The sequence below is a fragment of the Vanellus vanellus genome (genome assembly GCF_965231255.1).
Source record: "Vanellus vanellus genome assembly, chromosome: 6".
Lineage (NCBI taxonomy): Eukaryota > Metazoa > Chordata > Aves > Charadriiformes > Charadriidae > Vanellus > Vanellus vanellus.
The window spans coordinates 66,626,753-66,651,980 of record NC_138911.1 but is presented as its reverse complement, the minus strand read 5'-3'; the positions used below and the strand labels follow the sequence as shown (position 1 = coordinate 66,651,980).

General features: G+C 43.5%; 1 protein-coding gene and 1 long non-coding RNA gene across 2 annotated transcripts in view; both read right to left on the bottom strand.

Annotated features, from left to right (window-relative positions):
• FBLN5 (fibulin 5) overlaps positions 1-13,232 on the bottom strand; it is a 44,638-nt gene extending 31,406 nt beyond the window's left edge. The window contains exon 1 of the mRNA XM_082485228.1: positions 12,990-13,232. Coding sequence (XP_082341354.1) covers positions 12,990-13,188 — 199 coding nt within the window. The 5' untranslated portion in view covers positions 13,189-13,232. The remainder of the gene's footprint in view (positions 1-12,989) is intronic.
• A 3,541-nt stretch (positions 13,233-16,773) lies between these two features.
• On the bottom strand, positions 16,774-22,675 carry LOC309673458. The gene is made up of 3 exons (XR_014269318.1): positions 22,662-22,675; positions 18,948-19,140; positions 16,774-16,793 (listed from the first exon to the last, which is right to left on the bottom strand). It is a non-coding gene; the product is annotated as an uncharacterized lncRNA (long non-coding RNA).
• Positions 22,676-25,228: the final 2,553 nt, after the last annotated feature.

Genomic DNA, 25,228 nt, shown 5'->3' with positions numbered 1-25,228 from the left:
GCCAGTCACATTACCAATGTCACAGGCAGTGCCACCAGCTCTCACAGAACCCATGAAAGCTCAGAAAGACATATGTTCACATTGAGTGTTCCCTAACCAAATAGTTCAATTCCAAGAAGCCTGGTCTGAAAAAATGTTCTGTTTAGGTAATTAAAAAAAAAAAAAAGCAAATAAAAAACCAGAAAAGGTGATGTTCCCAACCAGCAGGAACATTTAATGTCTGTGGTTATTCCTGGAGCAAACTCCTGCTCTTACTCTCCAGAAGGCACATCCCAGTGAATTTTCCATCATGTGGGCCTGCTGTAGTGAAAAGCTAAATCGCATTTTTTTTCCTTTATTATAGTACTTTCCGTTATTAGCCCCTTATTACCACAAGGTCTCTGGTCACTCAGTCATGCAAGACAGCAGGCACATTTTAGAAGGCCCAGTCTCCAGCAGAAGCATGTCTAGCAAATCCTTAGCATGAATAGCATGATTAGAATTTTACCTAATCGTATCCAATCAAATGCTGCATACAGTGCTCAATTCAGCACTTCACGTCCCTCCCCAGGTCAGAGGGACAGAACCATGGATGGATCAGGTATTTCTGAAATGGTTTCATGACCCGACTTCTGGATGTCAGCTTGAGATTTTGGTGGAGCAGAGTATGATGGTGTTTTGTATCTTGTGACGAGGTACATCCCTTATCAGCTTCAGTATGCACGTGACCTCCTGGGCCATTAGTAGGTATACTACAAATTGTCAGCTGCTGATTACATTTAGAAATATTCTCCAGTCTGCGTAGGACATGTCTATGCCATAACTGACACGTCTATGCCATAACTCTCTGGGCTCAAATCTACATTCAGGTTTTCAAAATTGTCTGGGGAATATAGAGATAAAATTTTCACTTTTTTCAATTAAAATCATAGGCAGGGTTGGAAGTATTGTGTGTAACCCTGTAAAAGTCTGTTATTCTCTTATGCCACTTTTCATCTATGACTAGTTAAAACTCTCGAAAATGTCAATGAGCCAAATTGGCATGTTACAAGTTGAAAAAAAAAAAAAAAAAAAAAAAAAGAAATCACTGATTTTACTAAGAATTTTGCCCCAAAGTGCAACATGCTAGCTGAATAACATAATACAGGTTTTACAAAACCCCACCTTCAAATAGCACTGGTTTAGTGGGGAAGAACGCCTCCTTCCCAAAACTGGCTTGCTACAGTCTTTTGGGAAGACTGCATGAAACCAACTGATAGCTGTCAATACACAGTTCTGGGCTATTCCATCACAAAGTCAGCCCTGCTCCTAATTAAAATAATTTCAATCTGCTTCTGAATTAAAGCTCTGCCGATACATTTTGCACTATTCCTCCACTGCAACATACGTAGTGTATTCTTGTATAACCCGATACGCTGCACTGTCATAAAGGGCTTTACTAAGTTCCGTCTAAAAGCAATTTTCCTTCATTTCAGCAAATTGTATCCTATTCAGGAATAATCATACTTTTGTACCACCCGCCATACACAACTTCTGCTTCTCTCACATTTACGGTTCCAATTGCTGTGATCTTACCCTAAGCTTTACGATATACTTAACTCCTTTAATCAGTCAGCCTCAATAATGTCCCTAATTTACTGTTGCTCTATGCTGAGATTTCCATAAACTTATCCACATTTATCTGGTAGTAAAGTACTTACACTTACTGTCAGTAAGTTGGATGCATTCTCAGCAGAACATACCAAAGGACTATTCCCCTCTCTATTCTGGGATGAGAAGTCTCTCAGTCTCTGCCAGAAACTGCCCCGTGCTACACTGCTTTTGATATCACTGCCTTCTGCTGTGCACCTTCCATCAGATGGCCATGTTTTAGGTTATCTTTTCATCTACTGCTGGGTTTCCAGTCCCTTAATTTCCTGACCACAATTGTAGCTTTTCTAGACTTCTGTGTATTATTATTTGTACAGTCTTCCCATTCTCTGTCACCTATAGATATGTGAGGGTTGTACCACAAAACCAGTTAATGCCTTTGATCCAACCCGCAATTTGCTGACTCACCAGTTAATGCTTCATTTACTCAGGGGGCTGGATGGAAAGCAAGAATTTTGCTTCACACACAAAAAAAAAAAATTAGAAAAGGGAAACAAGCTCAAAATATTAGAACAAAGCAGACATTAAAATTGTTTCTTTTTGTGGAAAAAAAAACCCAAAACAACAAAAGAACAAAACAAAACCACAAACAAAAAAAAAATCCCAGACCAAACAACACATTCAGTGTCAGACCAAGCGGTAGATCAGGGATTCATTCAGCCCCTGCAAGTTTATGAAGCACTCCTCTTCCCCTCCTCCCGGGCTCTCCTCGTTTAGCTGAAGCACTTCTCGTATTTTCAGTATCTGAATGCCTCGTGAAGACAAACAGGTTTATTCTCACTGTACCGGCATGTCATTGATGTAGAGCTGAGCCACAGAAGAGCTAAGGCAATTTTCCAGAAGGACCGATGAGTTTGTATATACACAGTTGCAGGTGCCCAAATGAAGACACGGTACACACCCCGACTTTCAGAAAGTGCTGAGTGCCTCTGCCTGAAAACCTAGAGCCCTCAAGGGATTGCAGCTGGTTCCTCAGATATTGTGATTCCTCAGATAAGTAGTTAATTCTGAAAATGATGTTGAGCAAAGAGGTCTGAGGGCACCTGCAGCCGTGAGCTACGGTTGAGAAGAACTAAAAGCAGAGAGGGTTTTGCTGGTGTTAAAAGTGAAGACGGACTTCAGTGCATCTGGACATCCTCAGTGGGCAGCACATCCCAGCCAAAAGGCAGAACAGTGAAACTACTCCCCTGAACTGGGCTGGTGATGTGTAAATCCCATTCATCTTCTGGTAGCTTTATTTGCTTTGAAAAATTCTCTCCTCTCATTGAAGTAGTAAAACGGGAAGCCAGTCAATTGGCAGATGAAGGGGTGAGAGCGTGTTAAACTCCACGCATCATCAGGCAGCTCTTCTACTTCTGCGTGGCAGCTCTGTTATGGGTCTGGTGTCCTATGGACAAGACAAAGGAGCAATGCCAGCATTGCCATTACCTCTGCCTATAGAGTCTGGCAAAACATATGGTCCATCTGGCTGACTGATATTGGTAAAGGAGCCAATTCATATTTTCTATATATTTTGGCTTAACATCTTGATTGTGACATATAACCATGGCCAATTTCAGGCTGGAACCAAGTGAAAAGAAACAAAGCTGACCCAAAAAATATAAAGGCCAAGGCCAAGAAAAACTGTGACTTTTAAGGCATTGAGAACACTGCCACCTCTAGGCACTGTGGGTGCTCCAAACACAAGCAAAGATTGACATAGGTCTGAGCAGAGGGCTGGTGCTGTTAAGGGCACTGAAATTAAATAAGTCTCCCAGGTAAAAAGAAACACTCTACCATGTACTGAACTCTGCATGTTATGCCAAAGAAGGCGTCGCTCACGCAACCGAAGTCCCTGAGGGTTCCAGCAGAAAGCTAGGCATGGACTGTCATCCACAGCCAAAACAGACACCCCTAGGAAAACGAGAGAAGAGCAAGCCACAGAGCCAATGGGTTGGAGAAGGGTACTCATGAAGTCTGTCAATCTTCCAGCACCGTTAAGTGACTTAATTTTCTTTTAAGCCCAGTAATTGTCTCGTTGGCGGGACTGCCTTTCATGACAGCTATCCCACAAAGGAAAGCTCACGAAATCTGCTCCAAAGCAGACAGAGCTAATCGGCACATAGCGGCTTTAACTGATCTGGCACTGCTGAAATCCCTGGAAGTAAGACATAATAAAGGCAAGGCGGCCACAAAGCCCCACGTATCAAACCGCTGTTCACAGTGAGTCTAAGGAATCATTCAGAGATTAACAGCAGGGGTGAGAGCCCTGCCCTGGCCAGCACATGCCTGAGGATATGGCAGGCTGGGCACCATTGCCGCTTCTCTGAAGTGAGTCAGATATAACCTCCTGCCAACTAGCTCTTGGTGACAACTGAATTCTATGTATTATCTGGCTCAGAGCCTGACGACCAATAATGCCAAATTCAGAGACCAAGCTTAGCCGAGGCCATTAAACCAACCAATACCCAGTGTATCGGTTAAACTTCTTTCCTTTGCATACCCTTTCCCTCTGCAGCCTCCAAAGTGCAAGGGAGATGGGATTCCTGGATTCTTGCCGCCTTGTACACCAAAGTATAGAGCACTCCAAGGAAGAGGGAAAACTGAAACACAGAGAGTTCACAGCCTACAGAGATTTCAACCTTCCTGTGCCTGGAGTGGCGCCTGCACGTCTAACGAGACACGGACACTGTCCCTTCTGTGCTTATGTCCCTTCTCTGCATACAAACCAGCTATATTCTGTAATGTGACACATTCTCATTCAGCTGTCCCCTTCTGTATGGCACTGTGCTTCCCTCCTGGCTCCCAGCCTCAGTACAGAAGAAACCAGAAAACTTCTAATCACCCCTAGTAAGCAAGTGATGACGCTTCCACAGGCAGAATCACTTTAGTTCACGCTAACGTTGAAAGCAAATTCAAGCACTCCTGGCTGCCACAGTATTTATCATCAGGTGATCTTCTGACCAGCTGTCTATTCTTCCCCCATAGTGCCTTAGAAATCCTTATTGTGGTATCAGGAGTCTGGCAGGAGGAAAATATTGTGCCAGACTCCCTGACCGTAAGACACTTAAGGTCACTTATGGCTTAGGCTCCAGACAGATTAACCTAAACCTAATAAATTCACTGCAGGAACTTCTGCTCCAAGACCCTAAAATCTTCACCAAAGTCAATGGGGACCACAATCACAGCTCTAAGAGGAGTTTTTGGTCTCCAGTTGACTTATCCAGCTGTCTACCCTGTATGACTGTAGTTCAGTCAAGTTCAGTTGTGGCTACACTGTAGCTGTGTTTATTTTACGTTCCCTTCTCACATCGTTGCACGTTAATACGGTCAGTCGGTGATGCTTGAAAGGTACTGACATGCAGAATGATGGACTTGCACTTACTGTTACACTTTGCCATACCCAGGAGCTTGCTATTTTTCTTTCCAGTACACGGAGATGCCAGTTTTCTTAATAAGATGCCAGCCTTCTTGGCTTGCACGTTATATTTCTTGGTTCAATTTTCCTCATTTCTTTGTGAGTAGTAGAAGCTTCACAAATAAATGAAGCGCTCGCCTGTGCTTTAACCACCAGACCATACTCCTCCCACACTGCACTTAGTGAGGAATGAGAGAAAGAATAATCCAAGCCACAGAGGGCTCAGTTTACCCTGCTACAGACAGATACATGCAGCAACCTTTTCTATCAAGCCAACCCCTTCCACCACAGATGGATTCATTTCAGTGAAAAGTAGCATTTCCACCCTCATTCTCCTTGGTAAATTCTGCTGGGGGATGATATGTTTATTGGTGGTCAAACTTCTGTAGGAATGACCTTACTGATGGACCCTACTGCAAGGACAAGCTGAATCTTCCCTGTCCTCAGCCCTGGCCCATCCTCCCTGCTGGTGCAACGGTTTCCTGAGGGAGGAAGGAGCTCTGAGTGTTTTCAGATGTACCTTTTTACCCAGGAATATTTTATGGTCAACTCATGATTACCTTTATGAAGATTGTTGGGTTTGTGAATAGATCAGGCCGTCACATCAGAAGAACTGAGGCTGGACGCAGAAGAATTATAGTTCTGTTTGCCTGGAGCTGTACAATGTGGGTTTATCCAACGGGACAGGGCTACGTTAAGCATGTCCGTACTCTACAATGTTAATGATCCTTCTTCCGTTAGTCCCCTGGCATATGGTATTCTGTCTTAATGTACATAGTTTGTATTTTCCATGTCTCTATTTTATCTGGCTTGTCTAGTCTCATCGCGTTAGATAATCTATGCTCAACCATCTTGAATTGTGCTAAAACATGAAACGAGCACAGTATAAGTAGATGGTGACTGAAAAACAACAGGATCAAATAATCACTGAAAGCTTTTGTAGCACCGGTATTCCTGAAACAAATGGGAGATACTGGTAAAGTGCTGGGACTTCTCCTCTCCTCTGATCTATGCAGGAACATAGGCAGAAGTGCCTAGTGATTTCCAACCAGTTTAGTGCACTGTGGAAGTGAATAAGTTCCACGTGTCTCACTTTAAGCTTCACTGTTGTAGGATGATTAAACTGGGCCATTTTTTCTCCTGTTTACATATTTTTACATCATACTTGTCAGGGAGTTATCTCGGCACCTATCATCTACTTGTGAAATTATCCTTGGTACAAACCTGAAAATGAATTATTATTTCATTTTACACAGAATGACCTGAAGTACTAAAATACCCAGCATATTTGTCCATGGCAAAATCAGAAACTGAATGCAAAATCCTCCAACCTAAGCCTTAGCCAACAACTATAGCTTCTTCTTGAGATGCTCTGGAGACAACTTTTCTGTTGCTATCACAGCATGAGGTCTGAATTTATATTTCCCCCCCACAAAACCCAACAGGAAAACCATCTTATGAATAAAGGTTACACACCACGGCCCTTAATTTAGTCGGAAGTTGTCATCAATTACATACCCTTTCAGGAGGCTGCTCTCAGCCTCTTGCAGAACCTATTTTCATGCAATCTTTCTTTTTGCTTTTAGTTAATTTGGACATGACGGCAGCGCTGCCTAAACAGGGACCAGGCATAGCCTTCAGGAACTGTCCTTCAAAATAGCAAAAGAGATTGTCTCACAGACCAAGAAGAAAAGGGAAAGACATGGAGCTGAACCAAACAGAGTTTAAAAAGGCAATGGCAGGAGCAGGTTCCCTTTGTTTTTTTCTTTACTCCCAGGGCGTAATCTCCTTGCTGCGTTCCCCTCCCTTTCTTCCTCCTGTTTCTATATGCCCAAAGAGTTCACTGTAGACAAGTCACTACTAGGAGGTAGCCTGGCTTAGTGTCTAAGCCATTGGATGAGGAACCCTGGGCTCTATCCCCAGCACAGCCATGGGCCTGCCGCAAGACCTGGGCACCTCCTCTCAGTTCCCTGTAGCTTCATTTCCCTCTGCCCTCCCCATACACGCACATCTGGGTCCTTTATTTTGCTTGAAAACTCATCTAGGCATAGGCTGTTCTTAATGAGGTTGCACACAGGGCAGGCCAGTAGGATTGCAGTCTTAGATCTGGGGTTTAGGTATGCTTGCAATATGATAATGATCTAAACCCCATCTGTGCAAAGGTAATGTTTTGAAGGAAGGAGTTTCACTCCACAAGTATAGGACTGGGGACCTGTAGGTGGGGAATGTAGGAGGTCCTGGCAGTCTCTGAGAAATGAGGCCTTGAGGAACAATTCTCTCTTACACTCGGAAAGACCATCTTTCTATTTCCCTCTGCTTTTGTGCTTCTTCCTTTTAGCTTTTGTGCTTCTTCCTTTTAGCTTTTGTTTTAAAAATAAAGACAATGCCTCTTTTTTTTAATATTATTATATTGGGTTTGTACGGCAAGGTTTTGGTAGGGGAGGGCTACAGGGGAGGCTTCTGTAGGAAGCTGCTAGAAACTTCCCCCATGTCTGACAGAGCCAAGGCCAGCCGGCTCCAAGATGGACCCGCTGCTGGCCAAGGCCAAGCCCATCAGCGACAGTGGTAGAGCCTCTGTGACAACATATTTAAGAAGCAGAAAAACCTGCAGAACACCAACTGTAGCTGGGGAGAGGAGTGAGAATATGTGAGAGCAACAATTCTGCAGACATGAAGGTCAGTGAAGGAGGGGGAGGAGGTGCTCCAGGTTCCAGAACAGAGATTCCCCTCTTGAGAAGACCATGGTGAGGCAGGCTGTTGCCCATGGAGGCCCATGGTGGAACAGATATGCGCCTGCAGCCTGTAGAGGACCCCAGGCCAGAGCAGGTGGATGCCCGAAGGAGGCTGTGACACTGTGGGAAGCCCATGCTGGAGCAGGCTCCTGGCAGGACCTGTGGTCCCATGGAGAGAGGAGCCCATGCTGGAGTGTAGGTTTACTAGCAGGTCTTGTGACCCCGTGGGGGACCCACGCTGGAGCAGTCTGTTCCTGAAGGACTGCACCCCATGGAAGGACTCATGTTGGAGAAGTTCATGGAGGACTGTCTCCCATGGGAGGGACCTCACACTGAAGCCGGGGAAGAGTGTGAAGAGTCCTTACCCCTGAGGACAAAGGAACGACAGAGACAATGTGTGATGGACTGACCACAACCCCCGCTCCCCGTCACACTGCGCCTCTGCGGGGAGGAGGAGGAGAAATCGGGAGTGAAGAAGGGAGGGGTGGGCGGAAGGTGTTTTAAGATTTGTTTTTTCTTTCTCATTATCCTACTCTAATTTAATTGGTAATAAATTAAACTTATTTCCCTGAGTCAAGTCTGTTTTACCCGTGACGGTAATTGCTGAGTGATCTCCCTGTCCTCATCTCAACCCACGAGCCTTTTGGCCTGTTGTCTCCTCTGTCCAGCTGAGGAGGGGAGTGACAGAGCGGCTTCGGTGGGCAGCCGCTGTCCAGCCAGGGTCAACCCACCACATTTATTAACTCCTCTGGCCTTGTCCCTTCTTTCTGCCTCCAGGTCATACTCGTATTGCTTTATGCTTATACCTTTCCTAACATCTACTACTCTGGCTCTGCGATCTGCTTTTTCTGACCCCTCCATTCAACCCTCTTAGATGCTGCTCCACCCCCACCATCTCCTCACATTGTGCATGTGCATTAATGGGAGAGAAAGCAAAAATAAGAGCCCACCCGTTACAGTTCTTTCCACAATGCCCAGAAGGATCTGTGTTTGAGGCATGTTTTAAAGATCATTGTAAATCAGGAAACAGCAAGGTGGAGTGAAGGGAAATTGGAAAGAGCTCTCAGCTCATGAATGTATAATGCAAGAACACGGGCCCTCGCTCCAGTTCAATCTTGCCAACAGTTACTAGACCGAGTTCCTTGAACAAAAAGTCATTATTATGACTAACCATTCTGTATTTATAGAGAAGTAGCACTAGAAGACAAACAGTTCAAGCAGTGCTCTTGTGCTAGATGTTCTTTGCTTTTTCCTGTACGTGGTCTTTTATTCCAGCGTTAATTGTGGTTATAAATCATTCCCAACCTGCTTTGGAATGAGTTTACACAGACTTCGTGCTGTTGAAAACACAGTACATTTATACATACAAGACACAAAGCATTCAGCACCTCCAGGGGTAAAAATATCATGTATCAGGAATCAAACTCACAGAAGATTTAAAAGGTAATTATCATTAAAATATGTCTCTGCCTGTTGCCCCAAACGGCTACAGCTACTTCTGCACCACGCAGAGGGCACTGGAGTGGGCAAAGTGGTCACCGATGGGTGTCTTTGAGAGGCCCATGTGCCAGGAAAGATTTTGTTTTCGCGAAGGATGAGATCTGGAGATAAAAGAGTCTTGTTAGGACTGAGTGGTGAACAGGATGGGGGAGGAGCGTGGGCACATAACCCCAGTCTATGACCATCCAGGTCAGAAAGGATGAGGCCAAAAAAGCTTGAAAGGAAGAAGAATAGCTTGTATTTCTTTTTTTTGCAGCGTTGGAATATGCGAGCCCCCATGAGGGGGAATATTATTCAAACCACCCGGGGTGCACATTCCTCTGAGAGCCAGGGAACGTGGAGCCTCAGCAGGCAGGACAGATGCCAGCCTGAGACAGAGAGACCCTCTCACAGCCTTCCTACGTTCCTGTCAGCTCTAGCAAAAGGGGGGATAAAAAAAAAAAAAAAAAAAAAAAAAAAAAAAGAGCTTGTTAAGTCTCATACAGCTTTCAGATAAAATTTTTATCCTGCTTCACTTTGTAAGTCTCTTGAACAAGCTCAGCACTTCAAAGCTGAGGCTGCAAATCTCCCAGGGAAGGTTGCTGTGTTTAATAAGCTGTTTTGACTGGAATTCAAAGAGAAAGTAAAGATTTCTGTTGGCCTAGCTATAGAAAATGTGGCCCAGACCTGTAACCCCATATCTGACCAGACAAAAATGTGGACTCTGTTAAAAATTGGAGATTTCTCAGAAACATTGGCATTAGAATAGCTCTGGTTCTCCTGAAGTCAATAGCAAAAAGTCTCATTATCTCTAATGGAATTACCTGTGACTAATTTTATTTGGAAAGAAGGTGCTGGAAGGCGGTGCCAGAACACCAACATAACAAACCTGTAAGTTATATAGTGCCTCAGCTACTGAGCAAAATAGATTCCAGTTTACTCTTTTCAACCATTCCACCACAAAATTAACCCTTGAAGGGCTTCGTATCCTAAGACCATGCTGAATGCTGACAAGCAGGGAAGCACAGAGCAACTGAAATACTATTAACATGATGCAATGCTTATAATTAACTTAAAATAAGATGGAGCCATGACTCATACAATTCAGACTTTCTTGAATGACCCGAGCGAAATGGTGGTGGTTTCTGAGGACCCTGTCAAGGTTCCCTGGTGCCTCATCTCCGAGGCCTTCAAGCACAAGGCTGAACATCACCCCTGTTAGCTGCACCAGAACTCCTGGAAACAGGGGATCAGTCCTTCCTACCACCACTGCAGTGAGACATGTAGTCATATCACTTCCCTGGGTGTCTGCACTTTCCATCCTAGGGCACATGGACACAAAAATAAATACTATATCAATACAGTGAACGTCTCCAGAGGATTTCACTAAATGAAAAATGAAATCTACCCTCAGCAGAGACCCCTTTGGTCTGACAGGTCTTGTTTTCTTTAAGTTTTGTTTTTCTTCCTCTAACACAAATATGATCCATCATCTGCCCAAATTCAAACCTCATGTAGACTTTCAAAAACTGCTTCCAGCTAACCCTGGAACTCAAATGCTAGTCGGTCCTTTCCCATCTATTCTTGGTAATGTCTCTATTCACCAAACTTTCCCTCACAATCAAATTCCCATATTTGAAAGTTAAAGTGACAGAAGTGAACAGCCCTGACTGAAGAAAGCATTACTCCTCACATTTCTGCCAGCGTGGGTAGGAACATATATGCTCTTTGCAGGTTGGAAGGTCCAATGTAAAAGGTTGCAAAATCCACCTGTTTTGATTAGTACAGCTTGTGTGCAGCAGGCCAGAGAGAGTAAAATATAGAGCTTTCATTTCCCCTTTGATTTCAGCACTTCTTTTCCACTAACTGCCCCATTTCCTGCTTCATCTACATCAAAGTTACCAAAATGAAAACACTCCTGGCAGCTTACAAATCAGTAGATAAAATAACTGAGGTTGATTAATTTGCTAAGAGCAGAAGGACTGGTTGCAATTTTCAAAGGACTGGATAGTACACGTGTTTATTTTTACAGCAAACTCATCAGTTATCCCAGGATTTCAAAACTCCTCATTAAAAAAACTGTTTGTTTTTTTTTTAATTTTCCAGTATGTATTACTACGGGGGCTAGTTAGAAAATACATTTTTCCCACCTTCGAACATAATGATGGCAATGATTCAGATACAGAAAAATTCTCCCCAAAGTAGCTGAATTTAAATCTAGACTCTTACAGCTCCCATGAAGCATCATTGTCTCCTCACTAGGGGACCAAACAAAGTACATCATCTGAAACCAAGTCCTGCCAGAAATTTCGGACAATAGGGCAGAACAAGCCTGAAAGACAAGTCAGCTTTAGCTTTTGTGTTGTTCTGTAGCAGCATTCAAAAAAAGATATGCTCTGAGTTAAATGCAGTTCCTTAGTCTACAGACAGGCAAAATTCTCTATTGAAAGCTCATATCTTCTGTAGTTTGGGCTTTTTTTTCTTGTCAAAGACCAGCCCTATTTCAAAAAAGGTCTTAATAAAAACCTTCAGACAATTAGCTACATATAAAAACAGATAAAAATCTCACTTTACCATTAGGACAACTGAGACACAGCAATAAGTAGTGGTTATAGATTAACCTTGTGGTAGACCTGTGGGCTACATCTCCAGCATTTACCCTCAGCAGCTGTCAACGATCAGTTTGATCCTGCTATTTTGATTCCAAGTTGGCATTAAAAAAAATATTTTGGCTAGTGGAATTTACTTTAATTTAGTTCAGAAATTTTCTCTCCATTCCTTCATAACATGACGTTATCAAAAGCAAGTAAACCAAAGGCATATAATCTAAACCTCCCTTAAATTTGAGTAATACAGGAGGAGCTTATATCTAAGTTAAACAGAGTATGAAATGAAGTAAGTGGAATCAGAAGCTAGCAAAAGATGCAAAAGTAGAAAAACTACCAACACAATAATTTTTTCATAAGGTTATTTGTTTTTTGCATTGGAGATTGGGGAATATCAAGGCACTAAGACGATGTCAATACTCTGCTGGAGCAGCAATTCTTTCCCTGTGTGTTTGCGTAGAGCCTGGATCAAGGGATTTCCAGTCTCAGCTGAAGTCTATAGTAATGGTAGTGCTAAAAGTTGTGTACCACCCTGTAGATAAGCAACGTTTGTGCTCCTAAGGGCTCACAGTGTAAGTGAAGAACGCAAAGCACGGGAGGAAACAACTCTTATTTATACCATTTAAAGGAGGAAGACTGAGATCTGGGAATCTGAACAAGGTCACATGCTGCCAAGAACCGAATCAAGGTTTCCTCAGTCCCCACCTAATGCTTCAAATGGAGGGCCATCCATCTTCTCTCTCAAGGACAGAATCATAAACATAAAAGGCATGACTTCGATGCGCTGGCAAATCACCTGCCATCAGATGGTAGTTTATCTCATAAAGACATTACTTCTCTCATAAAAGTGGATTTCCTGATTAAATAGGACTAAATCATATCTTAGCTTGCGTTGAATAATGGCCATATGAAATGTAGAGCTCACATCCTTTAAAAAAATGTAGCCAAACTTCAAAAGACGGGGCTTGAGTGACACAATAACTAAAGGACAATTGCAGGACAATTGTTTCTCCAATGTCGGACGAGCTTTGGGGAGTTGGACGAGATGATCTCTAGAGGTCCCTTCCAACTCTGAAAACTCCGTGATACCGTGATTCTGTGATTTAATATAAATAAAAACATAGAATAAAGATTTCTAGTACTTACCAGCACACTGATTGTTTTCGTCCAACTGGTAACCAAATCGGCAGATCAGAGGTCTTGTAACAGTGGGGTAGTTAGGAACAGGGCCTGGTGCTGGGGGCGGTGGATAAATATTTGAATAAGGGTTCAGATATGGTGACCGATACACTGGGTTTGTTCGGGGTACGCATAAATAGCCACCATTCTGGTTGACACACACCATATCTCCTCTGCAGGCCTCAGGAATAGTCCGACATTCATCAATATCTGGAAGGAAATTGCAAAAGTAAAGGAGTGACTGCTTCTTAATGGGACCTGTCCAAAAAATAGTTAACATGTTTTTCTCAAGACTTTGCTAAAAAATTTGATAGTATCGTCAAACAGAAAAGCTAATCCTTCCTTGTGGAGCCTCACTTTGAAGTCAGATCATACTAAACCAGGAAACATCCCATGTATTCAACATATCCTGTGTTCTACTTGTTTTACTTCACTACTAGAGGGTAGAGGGAGAGGGGAAAGCCTGCTTTGTTATTCTATAAATGTTCGGTTTAAACACTGATTTACACATGGCTACAGCATGCTACTGCCTGTTCCTGCTACAGGGCCTGTCCAAACCACAACATGCAGATCAGGATTTCAAACACTAGTGGTTTGGTTTGCCCAGCTGTGAAACTTGGACCCCGGTTTGGAACTCCCGAGCTCCCTCCCACAGAAAAAGTTAGGGATGTTCAGGTCTGGGGGGCGTGGTTCAGGCCTCTTTCTCACTCTGCTTGGGATTGTTGCTGAATCGAATTTAGAAAGATACAAATGGTTTAGCCAAACTGAGCATTCACCCGGTTCTCGGAGCACAGAAGCAGTAGGTTGCTATGACAGGGCAAGCAATTGGTTGCTGGTTTGTCCCTGACTGTTTGAGCGAGTCTAATGCACGCAGAAGATGCTGCCCTGGAGACTGAATGCCATTGACATAAAGATGCTATAGGGCAAAGCACGTGTTTCCCTGTATTGCCTCAACAGTTCACTTGGGAGTTTCAACCCTGAGCAGTGGTAGACTTTATCTGAGCCTCCAGGTGGAGGCTGCCAACAAAGAGAGTAAATAGTCTGGAAGAGAAAGAGGAGGGTAAACAGCCTTTGTCATTTGGCAACTAGATTGAGCTCCCAAACTCATCTCAATGTATCACAGCTATTTGAGAAGCACTGACGGCCAATTAGTATCTCAACAGTGTCAAAGATCGGTATATACTTGTGCTATGTAAACACACACACGTATTTATATATACATATATATTTTTGTATATGCATATACACAAACACACATATTTGTCACACAGCAAGAACTTTTCAACTAAAACATACTAACAGCAGCACAATGTTAACTAAATAAAGTCAGGATTTCTGAACCCCAATTTAAATGTATCGATTTAATTAAAGTCCTACCTAAGCATTGCCCAGAGGCACGGTCCAGGTCAAACCCATTAGTGCATTGTTGCTAAAATGAGAAAACAAAGGACACTCAGTGACTGTGAAATGAGAGGGTTGCAGAGTCAAATGCTCATCTGGATTATTATGCTTAGTACAATTGTTCAGCACTATACAGTACACCAAAATGAAGTCCCTTCCCCAAAGGACAGTCAGCAGGGGATGAATGAACCTGAGACCTCAGCACATATGCCAGCCCCTTAACTAGAAGGTGGTCCCCTCAGGTGGTGATGGTGTCAGGCTGTTCATCTCCGCAGGGGCAACCAACACGTAATGTGCCATGGGCTCCACATCAGTTGTTAACACAGATGTACATTCTTCTTTTTTTGGGCCTTGTTCTTGCCAGAACAGAGGGGCTCAGTTAAAAGGTACAGGTTAACTTCTCTAACAGGCTCTGAAATGCCACATATAGACGATTCAATACATATGTCTCAACGTGTTGGCCATCTGACTGAATTGAAGCCATAGTTAGAACACAACAAGCTTAATAAAAGTAAAAGGCTTTTACTTTACACCAAACCTCTTGATTTTTAGAGGATAAATCTTTACTTGACACCTGCTCTAGGCTTGCAAGGTTACTTGTTCCTTCCTATCCTATGGTACCGGTCTTTACCCGTGCTGCAACCTGGAGTCTTCAGCACTTGAGCGACCCTCAGCAGTTCTAAAACAGTGACAGTCCTGTCAATGATTGTATCAAAGCCCATTAAAATGATTCCCTGCTCTCCTTATTTTTTGACTGGGCCTCCAAGTATTTAGCAGCAGGCCAAGCAGTTTTCACAAGCACAGTTCATAGGTTATAGTAAGGAATATAAGCAAGAGATATCCAGAGAACAGGAACCACTGAAGTAACCAGAGGGCAGAGGGTTGGAGTGTGCTCAAGGTTCTTCCTTTTTTTTTTGTTGCTAAGTGATAAAGACACTTACTTTTGGACTTTGTGGAAGAAATCAATGGAAGAGTAAAGGACTTGGTTCATGTTTGGAAACATAAGTTGTAGATGAGAGACAAGGGGTGAGATGGATAAGCCAGGAGAAGTGGGCCACTGCAGGAACTTTCCATGTTGTGGAAAGCCAAGATATTCTGATGGGAGAACGTGTAATCAGCCTCGTGTTTGAAAGAATGTACGTACTCTACTTTTTGTTCTCTTTTCCGTGCTGTGGTGCATGCACTACACCTAGGTTAGCAGGAAAGGTTAAGAGAGTTTTTAACAAAATGATTTTCTTTTGGATAGTAAATGATGATTCAGAAGCACCGAAACTACTGTAGAACTGGTTTCAACAACTTTCTAGAACTTTATTCTAGAAAAGATTCCGATACTGTTGAAATGACCAGTTTCAATATCTTCAGAAAGAATTTGTTGCTAGCATCTTGGTTTCGAGTTGCTTTTTGCTTAGACTTCAAAATCAATTCATGGTTCAAGATGTTTTTATAAAAATAGCAATAGCAACAATATTTTTTAAATTATAAAAACAAATCCTTAAGGACATCTCAGAAATTCTCCAGGGTCATGAAAAGCATTTCCCATACAGATCCAATGCTCACAAAAATATCAATAAGCATGCCATGCGCAGGAAATTTTCAACGTAATAGAAAAAAAACAACTGCATTTGAGAGTCTTTTGGCAAAGCTATTTAGAAACACAGCTCTGGACACTGAGTATATCTGGATTATCAACTAGGAATTCAAACTTAACATGCCTTTGGGAACTGTTTTTCCTAATTTAAAGTCCAAGTGGAGCCCAAGAACACAAAGAACTAATGCTTCTGCTATTTCAAGAACTGGACTGCTTTACTTCCATCCACCCTCAAAAGCCCTGCCTCTTGAATAAAAATGGTTTGGGGCATAAATTAAAATGAAAACTAGGATACAGTCATTCAGGATCACAGCCCAAAATTAAACAGTCTTAAGAAAGATCCTGCTCTGCACAGAAAATACCTATTTATACGAATAAATTTTCCAAACATGGATGTTCCCCGCTGCAGAACTGAACTGCCCCTGTTCTTATTGCCTTTTCCAGAAGCGTTCCGTTCAGAGGCAGAATCGGGTTTTCAGTGAGGTCCAGGTTTCTACAGGGATATTTCGCTGAGCTGGCAAGGATGAGTCGATCAGCTCAGTCCCCGTTCGACTCCAGAATCCCGCTGGCTCCAAGTTCTCCCCTCTAAACCCTTAGACCACACAGCTTCCTTTCCATGTAAACCCCAGACCACAGAGCTTCCTCTTCACCTGCTAGCCAGTTACTTCGCATGCCATACAGCGCTCCGGTACAAAACAGCACATAGATGTCTGTGTGCACCTCTCACCTGTGCTTTTCCAGGGCTTGAAAGGCAGACGGCCAGTGTGAAAGCAGTCAGTATCCTGTAATGTGCATAGAAAATAGGCTGAAAACCTTCTGATATCCAGGCTCAGTATATAGAATCAAACACACGCGGACAAATTAACTTCTAGTGACACTTTGGTGTATTCCACAGAGGTGGGCTAACAGGAATCTGGAATCTGGCCCCTGGCGAGGGAGTAATAAAACTGTGGGCCAGATTCAGATCTCATTTTACTATGGTTTTATGCAACAGGGATCATAATAAGACCGAACGTGTTTGTTAACTGATCTGGTTTTTTATGACACCCCACGCAGCAGCTGCTTAATGAACAAGTGCGCAATACTCAATGAAGCATTTCTGCCCCTCTCTGGCACCTTTCTTTTGAGAATAGCGAAGTCTTTCTTGCACGTTATGCACATTTTACAGATGGGTAAACCAAAGCACAGGCCCTGCCTGAGCTCACAGTGCAACGCGTTGGCAGGGCTGCAGACATGTCATGCAGGAGGTCCTGGATCTAAGCCAGTTACTCTAACCGCTAAACCGCATTTCGTCCCCAGGAGACTCTCTTTGAGATGAATCCATTTTCTTGGGGCCAGATCCTGTCCCTTTACTCAGTCTTGAGTAATACGTTGCTCTGCAAGGAGACACGCTGTGCCAGGTCATCAGCTACTAGAAGCTGCTATCTTCAGCGGAGCCTTCCCCAGTTATAGCATCTTAGTGGGACCTACTGGCTCTCTTCGCTGCAACTGGAAGAGGAGGAGCCCTCACTAACAGACCTCTGTGGCTGTATTTGGAACTCCTTACCTGGAGCCTCAAAATTCTGGTCAGCGAAGCTCCCACCCCCAACTATTTACTAACAGAGAGAAAACCAGGAAAGGACAATAAGAAATTACTTTTTTCCTATGTACTATGGATTTCAGCGCTTTGCTGCTGCTTTATATAAAATTTCTTCTCAATACAATTAAATCCACATCTTGCTTATCTTGGATTCTAGCACTGAATGGCAATTGTATACAATATATTCCCATAAAACCAGTACAGGAAGCGAGGGATATTTTAGGTAGCCTTAGTTCTGCTACCCAAGCAAGCTGCCAACTTTCTCTCTGAGAGCCGTCTCTGATTTCCAGTGCAAACTGAGCTGCTGAACAAGACCTACAAAGGCATCAGGCAAAACCACACGCAAACAGTGATGGACACATTTGAACAAATTTGTTTTAAACGAGGAGACAGGCACAAGCTCCGAAAAGTAAACATAAACCCTAAAATGGTTGTTCACAGTGCAGCGGAGACAGATCGTGCTCGTTGGCAGCTTTTGAGTGACAAGGAAAGGCAAATCCTGCACAGACTTTTCCTTAGGGTTGGATGCAAAGCATTCAAAGCAGAAGGCTGTCCATTTAGGCTCGCACTTCGTTTGTTGGTCCCTCAAATCTTTTTGAAGAGATTTTAGAGCATGCACTGGCATAAAGGCTGCAGGCTCACTTTGCGTAGAGCAAGAACAGCGCTAGAAGGAAACACAGCAGGTTATAGCTGAACGCTAAGGTACGTAGCAACTGGGCTACGCTCCGCCGTACTGCAGAGCAGCGCACGCTAACAAAATCCCCTATAAAACCGGTCAGACAAGACTCATACGTTTCTAGACAGTCTTTAGTTTCCGTTGTTAGAAGATGATATATTCTTTCCTCTTGGGGGGGGAGGGGGGGTGACCTTACTGCCTCATACGTGCTCTGCCTGCAACCACCCTCTCGACTGGCTCGTTACTTTAGATCTCAAATCCCCTCAAGGGTTATTACCAGACACGCAGCACAACCTATCAACACTATAGTCAGCTGGTCGCAGTAGCTTGCCCAGCAGGCAAAATATTTTAAAGTAGCAATTAACTTCTGCAAGAGTAACTAATTAGCCTCAAATCAATCACTGTAGCCAGTGGGACCGTTTGCTGTCGCGGTTCAGCTCTCCCGCGGATGCCGGGGTTCCTAAAGCGCAGAGTATAAGCGCAGATCAAGAAGGAACGCGTCAGAGACGGCACAGCTTTAATAACAGACAGATCGTCTTTCCCCACCTCTGACCGCTGAGATCCCGTTCTCTTTGCAAATGGCTTTAGCAAGTGGATTGGCATACGGAATCCCTGCCACAGATATTTTCCACAAGTAGGTTTCCCTTCAGTTAGTAAAGAAGTTTCACGCACGCCACTTACCTTTTTAATCCTTGCATGTCCAAAACCGTTGGGGAAAGGTGGAAAAAAACCAGAGTCTGTGCTGCTGAATAACTAGAAAGTTTTTCCAAACATTACCCTCTGCTAGCACTTCGGTTCCTCCGTCATTTATAGTCCAAAGAATGAAATAGCAAGTAATGGAGAAGATCGGGAGCCGTCTGTACCTCCTCAGACACTGGAGAGAATACAGAGAAAGCACCTGGTTTTGCTTAGTTCTCTTCTGTAATTCAGCATTAAACCAATTGGAGGAGGAATGTTAAAAATGAACACTTCATTTTCTAAGTATGTTAAACAATGCAAATGGGGGCCTCAGCCTGGGACAGCTGGTTTAGATTACAAAGCTCACCAACTGGCTAGACTCCTCACAACAACCTCGAGGAGCCTGCCAGGATAAAACACTAACAGCTTGAAGGAAAGCCTCTCCCGCTGCAAACTTCACAGTTAACTGTGCCTCAGAGCAGAGAGCACCGTTATTGGACAGAAAGCCTTAACAAGGGACCAGAGAAGGGAAGGGATTGTTTTCCTTGCTCTGAGAACAAAAAAAAAAAAAAAAAGAAAAAAAAAAAAGTCAGGCTTTTTGGAGGCCCTCTAGCCGGTGTCTCGGACGATGAATATGCAACACTTGCTGCGTCGTGCCAATGGCGTACTGATGAAAGGTCTGACCCTCTGGGAGGTGAATTCATGACGATCGCAGCTACAGGAACGGTATTGCTGGGGGATTATTTGAAAACAGGAATAAACAAATTAAACGCTCAAAGGAAAACAAATGGCTTGTCGGCAAACACTGCCCCTTTTTAAACTGACCCCACACTTAAGGGAGCGGTTTGCGAAAGGAAATATTTCTTAGGAAAGACATATCTTGCAGATCTCCCGTTATGATTGAAGAGGAAGGAAATAAAGTACTTTTTCAGGTGTTTTGCAACTTTGCCACAGGCAGAGCTTTAGTAGGTCGAGCAGAACATTTACGAGATGTGAGAGGTAAGCAATCAGATGCTGCAAAGATCCAGAGAACACTGAAATTAAACACAGACATGGACATAAAATGAATTCATAAAATGAATACTTTGAATGTCTGTGGAGTCTTCCATCTGAGGAAACCCTTTATTCCAAAGGAACATGAAATGACCGAGAAGATTAAAATCTATCCTACGTCTCTCTGTAACAGAATGAGAAACAGAGTTGTTCTAAGAGATATTCAGAAAACTGGCCTCTAAGCATGGACACCCAGCTCTAGATACAAAGGCTGAGCCGTCTCAGGGTTGCTCAGCACCCACAGGTTATATCGGTGCCAATGGGAAGTGCAAGAGCTCTGTACCTCACTAACTGGCTGTAATTGTCCAAATTACTTTTAAAAAAATGACAGCAGCAGATGCTCCGTACCATTTCTGACAGTTTGTCTCTTGGTGACGTGCTTACATCATTTGCATTGCACGGAAAATGAAACGCTCTTCTAGAATTATTCCAGCAGTCTCAATGCATTTGCAGATAAATAAGAACCAATCAACCCATTTTAAGTAGATGTCCCAAAAGCTTAACAAAAACTCACAAGAGAGACTTCTGAAGAAGCTCGCTGGGCGTGTCGTGGAGGAAGGTTTTGTCATGGGTCAGCAAAGAGGCAAGAGACAGAAAGCAAAGACTGGGCACATCTGCATTGTGGCAAAAGGTTAACAGCGAGTACTCTCATTCCTCCCTGAGTCTGGTGTTTCCCAACACACTCAGAGACCCGGAGAGCTAACAAGTCTGAAAGTGGCAGTGTTGACTGTATGTTAGGTGTGTGGAGGTCTACTGAAACTACGAGAAACGGCTCAGGTGCTCTGAACATCCATTCGTGGGGGTGAAGAGCTTGCTCGTTGATACTCCACTTGCTGATCCACTGCATTTCTCTCACCATCACACGGCAAAATCATTGTACGTGTGCCAGAATCACCGCACAAGCGCAGCACCAGTTGGCTCCCAAAGAGTTGCCTCAGACTAAAGCATTTTGATGCATCAGCCAGCTGGCTGAGGTGCTCCAGTGCTGGAGGCAGGAGATGAATCCAGACCTGACCACCTGAGGGGCTCCCTTAAGAAGGGATACAGTGCGAATATTTTGATTCCTCCTGTCTCCATCTGACAGCTGGAGTGCATAAAAAACAGCGTATAAAAAGTGTACCAAACCACAACTTGAGCTAATTTACAGTGCGGTGACTTTGTTTTTCCTAAATAAAAGGATTTGATGTTATGGTTAAGCAGAATTTCTGCAGCACCTTTCTGTAACTACCATCAGCCATGAAATAATGGGATTCAGCCACACCCTTCCCACCATTCCCTTTGAGATGAAGAGTTGCATAAAGGAAGATGTTTGAGGTACATAAAAACTCTTTTGTTCACCCTATAAAAACATGGACAATACAACATATCTTTCAACACCATCTGCTGACACCTTCAACATTTATGCTTGGGATGGTGGCTACACTTCAGGTCCAGCAGCACTCTCACTTCAAAGGTCTCAACTATTCCCCCATGTTATAAAATCCACTGGTTTGTTTAGATTACGTTGATATTCTCTTTGTCTTCATGAGGAGGTGCAGAACAGTCCACAGTACACAATGGGGCTCTCTTAAGTAACTGAGTCTGTTCTTACAAGATTGCGTTGTGCATAGCTGGGGTTGGAGCTGTAGTGCTAATTATGTTTGAGCCTTGGATTTCAAAAATCGTGTAACATATAATCATAAGGGGCACAAGCTATGTCGTGTAATCTTAACTCTACCCTCCTTGGATGAGAAGACCAAATGTATGAATTACGCCATGCTCCTGCAGATAACGCACAACCCTCGGTTAGCAGAGACTCTCAGCACTGGAGAACATCATCTATCAGCTTCTGAATGCTAAGAGAAAAGCTGTATTTAGGTCAGGGAACTCAGTAAGAGTTAACTACACTCAGCACTGCTGAACAAAAAGTCTGCTTCACAAAAACGAGTCCTCATCTACTAATATTTACAACACTTCGTCCCCTTTTTTAATTCTACCTGAAAGTATACTTGCTCTTCTCCAGAACTATTAGCTGCCAAACACCCTTCTGAGATGTTCTTCTCATTTGTTAAAGTTCACGCTCTCTGAGCATTCTCAAGGACATTGTCACACTGTGGGAGCAGAGTCAAATCACAAAGGTCTGTACGGCGATAGGCACACGAGCCAAAAGTCATTGAATGCGACAAGTCTTAGGCATCTTCTACACAGCCATATGGACCTGAATTTACTGAAGGACTTTGCCGATTGCTGATACTTTAGTGGCCTATATCCAAACTTTAGATGCTTAAAACATCCATTTTGCTCCTACCAAACCTTATGGAACCAAGTTTTCTACCAGCAAAACTGGTAACACCCTTAGAGCACAACCGCTGGGCACTTGCAGGAACGATTGCATTTCGGTAGCACCTAAGCTCCATGAGGTTCCCAAGCTGACCTTTCGCCTGACTGTGGAAATTGAGCTTAGTGTTCTTGGGGACTGCCAAATAAACAAGCTTTTGATACTGTCACGTGTTGATATAGCACATGACAGGCAGTGATTTGAACTACACACCTTTCGCTCTCCTGCCACATGAATAGTGCTAAGCACATGGGAAACTTGGTCTCAAACCTTAATTCTGCCTGAAAAGGAGAAGGGCTTGTTTCTTCCACCTCCCAGGACAGAATCCCATGTTTGGGGAGGGTTACCTCTCCTTTTTCAAAGATGGGTGAGGTCTCAGGTCTGCTTCATTCAGTGTCTGAACTGTAATTGCCATCTCATAACACGAACGATGCGATAACCTCTTCCAGATGGCTCCGGCCAGAAGCTCAAAAGCACAGTTCCACACATATTTTCCTTTCCTAGCCAAACACAACACAAGCAAGAATTAACAGTGAAAATTAATGTAATGTGTAATTTTAAAAACATCACCAGTGCTAACTAAAATGTGCTGTGAACGTAGAGGCTCTGAGGTGTCTCCGCACGTTGTGTCGATTTGCAGGTCACACTGCGGTTATTCGGAAGGAGAAAGGGTGACAGTTCCTGCTGTGCTGCTGTCTCTTGGGGCTGAGTTGTCTCCATATGGTACAGTTACCACCTGTGTGAGATATCCAGGGGAAAAAGAGCCAACAGAGCATCCCTCCCTTCCCTCCTGTACAGGGATGTCACCCACCTGAAGCACGCATTCCTTTGGGATGACTAACGCTGAGGAGATGACTGCTTCCCAAGATCAACGAGCAGAGTGGCCTTTTACTGTCATAGCAGATGTTCTCACAGTACCCTTCTAGACAGACCACATAATTTAAAGTTTTCATTTTACCTTATCTAACGCTACGTCTTACAGATGTAACCGTCTTTACAGGTCTGTGGTCACTCTGATACTGGTTTCTAACAGCACGTTTTCTTTTAGGAGCAAAGTAATCAGTGGGAAATGCAGGCGCCACTGGGTGCGTTCTGAAATGTAACACCACTAAACACGGACTGGTATCTGACTCCACTTTACTGCTTTGAAAACATCTTAATCATCCCATTAAAAGAGGACTAGTAGGATCTAGCACTATGTACACTGAAACCCAAACAGCTTAAACCTGTCTCCAGTGAACTGCATCTGCTGTAAGAGAAAACCGTTCCAGGTATAGTTCCTTTAGTGAGATCAGGTTTGATGTTCACAATCACCTCTTTAGCTGTGGCGTTTTCTAGGAAGGTCTAGGAAGGCTGCCTGAGGCAAAAAAAAAAAAAAAAAAAAAAAAAAGAGGAATGTTCTTGGAAGAATGCTTCAGCATCGTTCAGGTTTTTTTTTTTCTCCCCAACAAAAGTAAGGTAAGCAAACAAACGAAAAGCTTTTTATAACTTTCCCAGGGAAAACAGTCTTTCACAGCAGTTTTGGTGCATACGACAACTCTCAGCAGGTCTCTTCATATTACTATTCATTTGCAACAGTCTACAACATTCTTCTTGATTTTTCAATCCTATAAGGACCAGCATTAAAGCTATTTTCCTGTAGAAAGTGTATAGATCATCCTGTAACTAAAGGCAAAAGATCTCCTTGACAACTCACAGCCTCCCCTTGAGCTGGTGTGAGTAGCAAGAACATGATGCCCCGGACAACATTAATACTTTCACTTTGTTTTATTTATTTATTGTTGAATCTCATCCTCGAGCATAGCTCTGGTAGCTGCAATTCATATTTTGCCTGAGACTAGAGAGACATTTTAGTTTGGTTCTGTTTATTTTATAAGACTGACACGTACATCAGCAAGGCTGCCGGCGTTTCTCCCCTGCATTTTTTGACAAAAGGTCTAGACTGGGTGGTTGAAAACAATGCGCTCTAATCTTGTGACAAGATGCTTACCAGCCCCCTTTAATAACAAGCGTAAATCCTTTATGGCCGCTTTCAGCTAAGGATCATAGAATCATAGGGTTGGAAGGGACCTCTGGAGATCATCTAGTCCAACCCCCCTGCCAGAGCAGGGCCACCTTAGAGCAGGTTGCCCAGGAACGCATCCAGGCGGGTTTTGAATGTCTCCAGAGATGGAGACTCCACCACCTCCCTGGGCAGACTGTGACAGTGCTCTGCCACCCTCAAGGTAAAGAAGTTCCTCCTCATGTTTAGGTGGAACTTCCTATACTCAAGTTTGTGCCCGTTACCTCTTGTCCTGAGGATGACCTTCCATAAATAAAGGCCTAAAACTCTTAACACCCTGGACCAAGACGAAAGTCTGTTTTGCTCTTTGAACAAGCCAACATTCAGTCTTTGCAAGTGCCCGGGATACCGAAACCATTGGTCTCCAATTATGACCAGATAGTTAGAAGTATGTACTAAAAACTCCCATAGAAATACACAGGGCCCGTTTAATTTATGCTTAAATGCCTCCAGACTGCAGTGTCTTTTTGCAGTTTCTCAAGTTCTTTACTAACCCGTACTCCGCAGTGTACACACCGGGCACATCTGGCACAGCAGCATCAGGCTGCACGTTAGCGCAGCTGACAGCGGTTCCACCCTTCCAGGTTCCCCCGGCAGCGTTCCCTGTCTGCTGGGGCATCCGTGCTCGTAAAGCTTCACCTCTGCTTCCTCCTCTCCCGGGTACCTTATTTCCATCCCATAGCATTTACATTTTGGGTGGGTTTTCTTTTTTCTTTTTTTTTTTTTTTTCCTTTCTAGACTTAGTCAAGCATCCTTTCTCCTTTTAGTCTGCTGAGGCAATTCGCTTTTGTTTTTATCCAGAGCAAAAGATCGCCCTCCGTGGCATCAAGTATATTCTGCATTTTCCATTAA